General features: G+C 41.6%; 1 protein-coding gene across 2 annotated transcripts in view; it reads left to right on the top strand.

Annotated features, from left to right (window-relative positions):
• Window positions 1–9858: 9858 nt before the first annotated feature.
• slc66a2 (solute carrier family 66 member 2) overlaps window positions 9859–11444 on the top strand; it is a 38302-nt gene continuing 36716 nt past the window's right edge. For both annotated transcript variants that reach the window (XM_014340179.2, XM_014340178.2), the window contains exon 1: window positions 9859–10575. In XM_014340179.2, the coding sequence (XP_014195665.1) occupies window positions 10373–10575 (203 nt within the window). In that variant the 5' untranslated portion in view covers window positions 9859–10372. The remainder of the gene's footprint in view (window positions 10576–11444) is intronic.

The raw sequence follows: 11444 nt of genomic DNA, 5'->3' as shown, positions 1-11444 counted from the left end.
TTTTGACCTTAAATCCACTGGTCGTCAAAGTTCTTAAAGACCCAATATCTGGAGTCTTCTTTGCTAATATTTAGAAACAGCTACTCTCCAAATACAACACACCACAGTTCACATTTTTACCTGCATTTCTTGCTAACTTGTTGCCTTTATAGTCCACATACTGCAAAGCAATGTAGAAAGTGTTAGCGCTCCACATTCAGTTAAAGCCCCTCCTCCTCACAGGGCAGTCCGGCCCTTGTTCACTACTACAGGTTTAATTCATTTTATTTTCCTAATTTCCTCAATACACTGGATGCTGTACGTGAAACAAAGTTACACTGACAAAGAGAACATGTAGAAAAATTTAATGAGGGTGGACACGCTGATGTTGCATATTAAATGATATTAAGGTCACAAAAAACTGCATAGATATTAAACAGCATCATTTCCCAGAAATGTTACATTTAAACTGATAAGTACATTTTTATTTTATGCATAGATACAAAGTTAACAAGTGCCTTTCAGGATTTAGACTCAATGTTATAATCACAATATTTCAACAAAAAATGGAAATAAATACTTGCAGTAAATAAATGAAAAACATTTTCCTTATTTTCCCCAATGAGCTACTGTCACTGATGACATGTCTTGATTTGACGTGTGAATGTACTGAACAGCCTGAGGCAATGTAAGCACTGTAGCATCCTGGGTAATGTTTCCTGGTCATTTTAAGTATAGAGTAAATATTGTTAGTTTAACAATAACTAAAGTATCTTCACCTTGTAACTCGCCAGGAGCTGGACTATAGTCCACCAATAAAACAAAAATATTTTCTAGCTGTGATGTTTTTATCTCAGGTTGAGCTTTTTAACCAGCTTAACCACTTGTTGTGCAAGAGCACGTGTGTTGTGGACAAGCAGAACTGAATGCACTGCTGACTATTCACTGATATTTGTGTCACACTGTGATAAAGCAGTCAGAATGTTCAACACACAGCCATCAGAGCAGACCAAACCTGCCCAATTCTGATAAGTGCCACAGATACATAACAGCCATCGTACTAATAGGTGGGAACCTGCCCAGGTGCATCACTGTTGCAGTTCAGTGCTGAGCACCATGTTCCTCTGCCTCGATGTTCAGCTGCTTTGTGAGAGAGGATCTTTTCAGTCAGGTGGACATACTGCAACCATGCTGGACTGCAGATCTGCTGCAACATTCAGAGCTACCAGAACCGCAGCAGGTAAACAGCTGGTTCATGTGCCGCTAAGTGTCAAAGACTGTAGAGCAGAAGGCAGACTGCTGTCAGCAGTGCTGTCCATGAAGGTGGCCCTCTTCATACACACGATGAGACACTTGTTGAAGAGCAGCTGGTTTATTGCTCACTGAGTACTTTCTCATAAAGTACTCAGTACCAAAGTAAAACATTTACAGACGAGAAACTTAGAAATCTCACTATTAACTGATTTGGGGGTTTTTTCCTATTTGGGTGTTCAGCCACATGTGTGAGTGCATGTAACCCCAAACTGATGCTACAAATAGAATCAAAATCTCTAGAAACCAGTGAATCAGCACAAAAATTAAAAATTCCAACATAAACATTGTGCACCGACACATTACAAACACTACAAGTGTGTAATTTGTGCATTTGTCATATGGAGAACCTGCAATTAGCATTAAGACATCAAAACTTTGAGAACTCCTGGTCTCCACATCAGTACAACTCAAGGATCCAGAATTCACATCCACAGACGTTACTGAGGTGAAGGTTGTTAGAGATTAAGGGTAGTGATGTGCCAGTTAAAGTAAAGACAACCACCGAAAAAAGCAAACAATGGTGTTTTACGACGTTATTAATAAAGCCTTTATAAATGCACCATGCTGTTGCTTTATTAGACTTCCCTGTAGATGCATTTCTGCATAACAGCTTAGCCATCAACCCAGCCTTGAATAAGACAGGCTTGCTTGTAACTGGCTGAGGTTCAGAGAGGTATTTCATTAATTACATGTTTAAAGCCAACACAGACGGTCCTGAGGAGAAGCACACAGCTGAAGTAAGACTTCTGTGAACGCTTCCAGTCACAATGAGAGAGGTCAGCTTTGTCATGCTGGAGTACGAGGCAGAACTGTTGGAACTGATTGCCCAGATTGTACAGGTGTACCTAATGAAGTGGTAAGAGGCTGTATTTTATGAGTTGGAAAAGTGGAAAATAAAACAGTTTGATTGGAGGACATTGCTTCCAATAAATCTCAGAGGTAACCCTGATTGGATATTATCTGAACAGCACATCATAGCAGCTGGAAAAATAAGGATATGTTAACATGAGATTCACTACTTCAGGTGGGACTTCACCATCTGAAGTCCCGCTTCAAGACCGATGAAGTGTGAGGTCACAACAGGAAACAGCTCATTGGACAGATGAGGTGTCAGCCTGGCGTCACTTTGAAGATGCCTGCGCCTCCATACCAGCCTGCGTCATGAGCTCAGTGACGTTTCTCTCAAGGTCGTTGATGCGGGTTCCCATCTGATCAAGTGTGAGCATTAAGAAACAAACAAGTCTGCATTCATGAAGCTAACTACATCTACAATATGTTCATTTTTTCCCAGCCGTTTGAATAACACCACCTCTGAGACCAGGAGTGGAGGTCAGAGGACACATTTGTCAAAACTGCCAGTTATGAACAAAAACACTTATAACGCAACAGCAGCAGTGATGATGACGCTGGCACAGAGTCTGTTTACACACTGCAAAGACGCGGAGCTGTTACTGACACTGTGAGCTCAGGTAGAGTGAAAGAAAACTTGCTTCTGGTGCCTAAAACAGCAGCGCTGTTCCTGTGATCACCATTAAAACCTTTACTGGGAAAAAGCAAGCGTCTTTCATCAAAGCACCTGACCAGCAAACTCCAACATGAATAAGAGCAAACTTTGTAGCTGCCCTATCCTCGCTGATTGTTTGACACACAGGAAAATCTGCAGTAAGGCTCCAGAAGTTGTGTTAAAACCTGCAAATGGACTCTTCACTTTATTCATTCATTATACAGCTCGCTGAAGCAAACAGGGGTGAGTCTAAAGGGGGGCATGGGGTGTACTAGACCATATTTATTTCAAGGCTTTTGTAACATTTTTCTGATTGAAAACGAAATAATATAAAATATTGTGTTAATTAAAACCATGTTAATATTTAAAAATATAAAAATAAAAGCTTTTTTCATAGCTAATAAAACATACAAGAGCCATTAAACTGAGAGCCACTGACCTGAGGGTTGTTCGGTTGGACACTGAATTATAAATAATATTACATAATGTCGACACCATCATTGGCTCCTGTTAACATCAGAAAGTCTTCCAAGAAGTAAAGGTACATTTTTATGCTGTTGTTTAAATACTTGAGATTAATATATATTTATAGGATTTAAGAAAATATTTTCTTTTAAAAATTACATTTCAACATGGCACATAAATACAATTAAAGGGCTTGTTTGGGGTTTTTGACAGATGTTGTATTCAGTTAAACTTTAAAACACTGCAATTTCTAAAATAGAAACCACTGAGCATTTTATTGTGACAGACCCATGTTTTCTCTTTTGTCTTATTAATTAGCGATTATAAATATTCAACAGTATTTCTTATCCAATTGCACGATCTGATATCCTTGTGCCTGTGTTGTTCCCACATCATCAGAATAATAAATGTTGTTCCAGGTTCAACATTGCAAGTGAGCAATCACATTGTTGTGACGTCATACTTTTGCGACTTTGGAAAAAAACGTCTTCTTAACGTGCGAGAAACCACCGCTGTCCGCCATTTCAGCAATTTGAATTCGTTGCATTTCAGGATACTGTTCTTTAATAAACGGTAAGCATTATACATATTGTTCTTGCAACATTGGAATTTATCTATCTGTTATTAACCTCTGTCTCTCTTCCACATCATGTCTTTATCCTGTCTTCCTTCTCTCACCCCAACCGGTCGCAGCAGATGGCCCCGCCCCTCCCTGAGCCTGGTTCTGCCGGAGGTTTCTTCCTGTTAAAAGGGAGTTTTTCCTTCCCACTGTCGCCAAAGTGCTTGCTCATAGGGGGTCATATGATTGTTGGGTTTTTCTCTGTATCTATGAAGCGCCTTGAGGCGACTTTTGTTGTGATTTGGCGCTATATAAATAAAATTGAATTGAATTGAATTTCATAAATGAATGAATCGCTTGGTTTGCAAAAGTATGACGTCACAACAATGTGATTGGTCACTTGCAATGTTGAACCTGGAACAACATTTATTTTGATGATGTGGGAACAACACCGACACGAAGATATCAGATCATCCTATCCGATTAGTCAATTAATCGATGGAACAATTGACAGATTACTCCGTTACTAAAATAATCGATAGCTGCAGCTCTGTTAGCTTTTAATAACTATTTGATCCCCTGCTGTAAATTTGTAAGTTTGTTCATTTAGTTGTAAGTGAACAATCTTTTCTTTTTATGAAATAATATCAGGAAAACACATTAAATAAACGTTGGAAATAATTTGCATGTCACTGAATTCAAACATAATATGACTCGGTGCTCGGTGGAGAAGCCCTTGTTGGCGATTTTACCCATTTAGAATTAATGCATCTCACAGCATACAGTGTTCAGAGCACAAGTGACCCGCATATTGCAGCAGGGCACTTACATCCAAACCCCTCAGGGCGCTTTTGTTTATTTTTGTCTGAGCTTCGATTTTATTGAAATTGCTTTTCAATAAATGATTTACTGCAATTTGAAGCTGCATCTTTATTTCTGTGTGTATTTTCTGACTGCATCAGCAACAGCTTGAGTGTTTAGTTTTGGGTCACTGCCATGCTGCAAGACCCTTCTGTGTTTTTGCTGAGGGAAGGGGTTTATATGTGGAACATGGCTCTGTCCTTTGACCCTCTATCTTGTAAAGTCGTCCTGTGCCCTCAAAGGAAAAACACCCCCAAAGCATAATGTGTGCCTCTGTGCCTCTGTGCTTGACTGTGGGGATGGTGTTCTTCGGCTCATATGCAGCATTTCTGTTCCTCCAAACACAAAGAGCTCGACTTTGGTTTAATCTGACCACAGGTTAGATGTTCAGTGGTAAACTTAAGACAGGCCTGTACATGTGTACATGCTGGTCCATACCCTCCTCAGGATAATCCTCATCCAATGATGCAAGATCTTACATGCAGCTCCAGACCCAGGGTGAACAGCTGTCACCTCCTCACCAAACTTCTTGCTGTTGGTCTTGGGCAGGTCTACAAACTTGTCCTCGATGTCCTTTGACAGGACAGCTCTGGTCTTGCCAATGGTGGTGGAGAGGTTAGAATGGAGGACACTGATTTTGTGTGCTTTATACACTGAAATAGCTCAGACCAGGAGTATCTGTAACTGACTGACTGACTGAGGTGTGCACCACATTTATAACCATTCATTTCTTCGTGAGTGAGCAAACTTACAAAGGATCAAATAATGATTTTTCCAACCATATATCAAAATCACCCCTCGTCACTGACACATTTTCAAGTAGACAAAGCTTAATTTCTGAGTATATTCCCATCTTTTAACACACATTTCACTGTTGACTCTTTTACAGGAAGAAATCTCGTTACTGGGTGCCAATGTGCCTTAAATAGATAATTATTATTTAAACATATACAGTAGCAGAAGTCACAGACAGAATGTCAACATTTGACAGAGGTTTGTCTCATTTGATTTTCTTCATACTGCACTTTTAAGTGATTGTTGTATGAAAACCAAAAACGACGTGATTTTTAAAGAAGACTTATTTTACCTTCAGTAGCAGTGGCGCTAAACTTGTACAACAGTTGAACAGTTCAAGGGTCTCGGTAGCGGTCGGTCGCCCTCTAGTGGCCACGTGTTCATTGACAGGAGTCAAAGTGAAAGTCTCATTAGTGAGCTCATTGCTCTCAGGTGTGTCTTAGCAAGCAGAACTTTGAGCTGACTGACTGCGTGGATAAAACGCGCCTGAAATGGAAGAAAACACGGCTGGAAAAAAGGATATGTTTGGACTCCAGCTGTTCAGAGATGCTCTGGAATCTTTGCTCAAGTCGCTGCATGGTTGCCTCCATCTAAACGGACGAGAGAAGGAAACTCGTTCTTACACAGATGTTTGCCTGCCCGGGTTGTGCTTTTTACAGGACACGTAGGTCACATGAAACAAACTCACCGCCTCGGTCATGTCTTCAGCTGCTTTGCACTCTGTTTTAGACATGCTGTCTCCAGACACACACACAACCCGCTCAGCTGCACTCAAACAAGCCGCACACACGCCTGCCTGGGACTGTTTTGCCGCACCGGCCTGTGACACCCAGGTTAAAAAATCCCAAATGAGTTTCCTTTCTGTGACGCTGGCGGTGACTCCCTTAACTTTGCGGTATGCCGAGTTGACACAAACTTCCGCTTGTGGCGCTCGTCCCTTCAAAATAAAAGCGTCGCAGGGGCTCAACCTTCAAGTCACCACATTTTTTTTTCAGCTACAGACAATTTCATTTCAATATGATTTTTTTTTTCTAGAAGATTTTTTATTTTTTAAATTTGGCACAAGGGTGAATAGCTATGGCTTAAATGTACACGGTATATGTAAGTTGCATAATTGGCTCATAATTGCAAGGTTTGACTCTTAAATCTTTGTGCCAATCTGTGATATTACCAAGGTGTAAATGCCAACAGCTTTGACATGAGGGTAGGATCATTTAGTCTTTTTGATTGGGATATAATTCACTCATCAGTGTTAACTGGTGACCATTCTGGATAAAATAGACATAGAATAGGAACACGTCTAACACCAGAGATTTCTAAGAATGGGTGGATTCATCCTTAAAGTCGTCCAGCGTGGGTTTAAGACGACTGAATGATTAAGAGGGGCGAGAGGTTGAGGTTGTTTCTCTCTTTTGGCCCTGAGACAGGCTGGTGATCTGCCCAAGGTTTACCCCACCTCTCACACCCAATCTCACCCTAAGCCAGCTGGGATATACCCAACCCAACCCTGAATTGAATAAGTGGGGAAAATGGATAGATTAGAATTTATACTAATAAAGTCCACTTAATTTAATTGTTAATAATGAGGCAGATTGCATTCAGGGGGGTAATATTGATACAATGACCATGAAGACAAACTGTGAGTTTGAATTTAAGCAACAAACCTGTAAAAGTAAAACTCTTCACGCATGTAAACAGATTAGAAAACACACCACGCCACACGTGTGAGCTAGAAACTCTGTTGAATTCAGTCTTGTGCTGTGGCAGGATGTCTACAGTATAAATGTCCACAAGGCATTTCATCCAGGTAAAGGCGCAAAGCAAAAAAAACAAAAAACGAAAAACGAAAACCCACTTGTTTCCCCCAATTTCCGCCTTTTATTTTGAAGGCGAATATTGTTACATTTCCGTTGTTGTAACAGCTGCCTTTCTCATCCTTAACTGTGACAGTGGCGGAGATTTGTATGCGCGCAGCACATGGGACAAACATTTTTTTTAACTCTTTGTAAACTGGTTTATCCTGCCAGTCAGGTCGCTGTGGGTTTTGTTGCTGCGCCCCCAGAACGAGGCTTTGGTTTTTATGTAATACATTATCCTGCTCACTGTGAGAGATGAGAGAAAACAGCTGTCTGCCATCAGGGTTACATAACTTTCATTAAGCCTTTATAAATCTTTCTTTATTTCGGGCAGTGTCTCTTTCACTCCTGCTGAATATAATACATTTATACTGTATAACATCATTACAAAGGCTTGTTAAAATGGACTGCAGTGATTAAGGGATGGACTGTACAAAGGAAGAAGTCAGCTAACATAAACCAGGTTACATGAAATATTGAAGAAGATGTTGCTCTACAGTCAGTGCAGAAAACAGGCAGAACCAGATGTGTCACTTTGTTTTAGGCCTCTTCAGTTGCAATTGACTAAAATATTCATTGTCTGCAGCAGGGCCGGATTAACCTGCTTAGTGTTCTCGGGGCAAAGACTGTGGGTGGGGGGCTGTAGTTTAGCTGTATGATGCACACTGAGAACTGCGTTAGAGATTTGTGAAAGCGAAAATGTTTCTTACTGCTGTTAGCAAGTGATAGAAATAATTAAAACTGTCCACTGCAGCTTGTGTCTGTGAAGCTCATTGAGCATCTTTGTTCTTTGTTCTGCTCCCCTTTTCTTTCATCTCTTTCCCCTAGTTCACCCCCTAAAACGCTGAGGCAGGCTGCCCAGCGCTGACCCTGGATCTCTTCTGAATGTGAATGTGTTAGTGCTTTGTAACGTTAATGATAACGTAATGTTATCATTTGTGCCCCCTGCGTACCAAACACCCAGGCAGTAGGAGAGCACGCAGTGCACCGAGGAGCGATAGAAGGCCAACAGCAGCTTCTGGTACAGGTTATTCTTCCTTTGCCCAGGTGAGATCGCCAGAGATGTAGGTGCCCAGAAACCTGAAGATGGAGACAGAATAAACACACTCACCATTTATAATGAGAGTGGAGAGAACCTGTCTGTGCCTCCTGAAGTTCACAATAAGTTCTGTTGCTTTAAAGATGCTTAGTTTCAGGTTGTGTTCTGAGCACCAGTGAGAAATATCTCTACCTCTACACTGTCTCATCTCCATCAGAGATTGATCAGAGATCCGTCTGACTGACCGAGGCTGGTTTTTGAGGAGGTCTTTGATCCAGGAGCAAGTAGCAGGGGGTTCTGAAGGTGGTCTAGTTTGGTAGTAAGGATGTCTGGTATTATGGTGTTGAACGCTGAGCTGTAATCCACATAAAGCATCCTCACGTAGCTCTACCCATTCTTCAGATTTCCCGCTGCTCTGTGAAGGGTGATGGTGATGGCATCCTCCATGGACCGATTTGCTCTGTAAGCAAACGTGTGGGGGTCAAGAGAGGGAGGTAGGTAGTCTCTGATGTGCTGAGACACTTCATGACTACAGACGTGAGAGGTATAGGTCTGTGGTCATTGAGGCTTTCTATTCCAGTCTTTTTGGGGATGGGAATGATGTGGAGGCCTTCAGACAAGTGGGGACAGTGGCATGAGTCAGGGAGAGGCTGAGCAGGCTGGTGAGGATTCCTGGCAGTTGGTCTGCACAGAGTTTGACCACTGGCTCTCAGTCTCCTCCTGACCTCATGTTCCTCATGTTGCACCTCAATCAGATGTTTTTGGTAGCCATCAAAAAGCTTCTGGCATAATTCTGTCGTGTTCGTGGCAGAATAGACTGAAACTGGTTGGTTTTCCTGGTGCTAACCTGTTTTTTTATGAGCAGTCCAGGTTGAAGTGAGGGCCTAAATTGTTTAATCCTCAATTCCAGAGGCTTACGTAACCTGAGGTCATCAAACCAAAACCTTTTAGTGGTCCCCCACACTCGTTTTAAAACCCGAGGGGACCGATCTTTCCAAGCTGTTGCACCCAGACTGTGGAATGCACTTCCCCTATTTCTACAGGGTTGGACTCAGTGGAGACCTTCAAAAAGCAGCTAAAGACATTTTTATTTCAAAAAGCTTTTAATTAGACCAGGGTTTTTATGATGTATTTTATGACTGTATTATGTTTTTACCTTGTAAAGCACTTTGTGACATATGTCTGTGAAAGGTGCTATATAAATAAACTTTACTTACTTACTTACTTATGAAGCTTATTTCTACGTAGCTACAGAGTCAGAGCCCAAAATTACCATAACATTCACGTTCTGCCAAACAGCTGACACAAACTATATGTTAAAATTCTGTATTTTATTTATTTTTTTATTTTTTTATTTTTATTCTTTCTATTATTTATTTTTTAGTTAACCTGCTAGATAGCTAGCCACATACAGTTTGCCTGTGTGTGAACTATCTTGATCAAGTTGGATAATCTTTGATTGAGCGCGTGACGTGAGACGTTCCAGGAAGTGTTGGGAAACATTACAGACGGGCAGGACAGCGAAGAAGAAACAATGGTGATGTAGGGACACCGCAAACAAAAAAATGCTGTTTCATTTCAGGGGCTTTTTATACATTTTCAGGAGAGTCGTGTGTTTCCTATAACGACTTAAGTTCAGCCCGTGCTAAAACGCTCACAAGCATCAGCAGTGTTGAGTCAAGGAAATGGGAAACACAGAGTAAATGACCGTACTGCAGTGACTGCACAACCGCTGCTTTTGTACGGAAGCTCATTGTTTACTGCTCATTGTTTCCGCTATTGTAACGTCAGCCCCGGATACGTCGTTTGTGCTTCATTGCTCTGTTTATGATGGCGTGGCATTAGCTGCTTTTTCTCAGTCATGCGTGGAAAACACGGATGCTTCTCTCCCGATCTCAAAGCCACATCGAGGAACCGGAGGAGGATCAACAGCCAAAAATAGTCTCTAGAGCCACTGACAGCCAGCTGACGTCTCTTCGCTTATTCCGCCGACGAACAGCATGGAAGATGAGTTGTTTGACCAGATCCTCACCGTGTTTAACAACCTGGTGGCGTGGGTCGCTGCCGGTGCCATGGTGTTCGGTGGGGTGGTGCCCTACATCCCCCAGTACAGAGACATCCGCCTGACCCAGAATGCAGAGGGCTTCTCCACCTACGTATGCCTGGTGCTGCTGGTGGCAAACATCCTGAGGATACTCTTCAGGTAACAGACTCTCACATCCTTTGAGAGCTTGTGAGGTTGTTATGGGAGGCTTCGGATATTCTCTTATATTCAGCTTTTTAAAAAAAGAGATCCTCTTACACTGCATGTTAACCGACTCATAGAGGAAAAGCGGCCTGCTGGGTTGAATGCACTGCAAACAGTCTGCTGGTTACTGTTAAACACCAAACTGTATTTTACCTCTGAACAGTATTCAACTTATAGCAGACAAGACTCGCTTTTCCTTTTATTTTTTTTATACAGTGGTTATAATGGTGGATATTAAATGAGGCCACAGAAATAATGATGTAGAGACTTGTACATATAATGTGGATAACCCGAGGCACAAAAATACACAGTTTACGATAAGAGCTGTGCATTGTGGCTCTGTAGTGCAGTAGTTTGCATGTTTGCCTAACAAGCAAAAGTTTCCTGGTTCAGTCCCAGGATGAGATACAGATCCCTTGGCGGTTGTGTCAGGAAGAGCACCTGGTTTAAAAATCCAACAGGTTAAGTATGCAGCACTGTGGTAACCCTGTGTGAATAAGTGAGCAGCTAAAAGTAGCTTTAATCATGCAAAGCTACTCTATTAGAGTCCAAGCATTAATACACTGTATTGCCAAAAGTATTTGCTCGTCTGCCTTCACACGCATATAAACGTAAGTGACGCCCCATTCTTAATCCATAGAGTTTAATATGATTTCGCCCACTCTTTGCACCAATAGCAACTCTTCTAGGAAGGCTTTCCACATGGTTTAGGAGTGTGTCTATAGAAGTTTATGATCATCCTTCCAGAACCACATTTTTGAGTGCAGATGCTGATGTTGGACAATAAAACCTGGCCCACAGTCTCCGTCTAAGTCATCCCAGAG

Source organism: Haplochromis burtoni, unplaced genomic scaffold, assembly GCF_018398535.1.
Source record: "Haplochromis burtoni strain Fernald_Lab_line unplaced genomic scaffold, NCSU_Asbu1 Contig_340, whole genome shotgun sequence".
Classification (NCBI taxonomy): domain Eukaryota; kingdom Metazoa; phylum Chordata; class Actinopteri; order Cichliformes; family Cichlidae; genus Haplochromis; species Haplochromis burtoni.
Note: the sequence above shows the minus strand (reverse complement) of the source record. Positions and strands in the feature narration are given on the sequence as shown.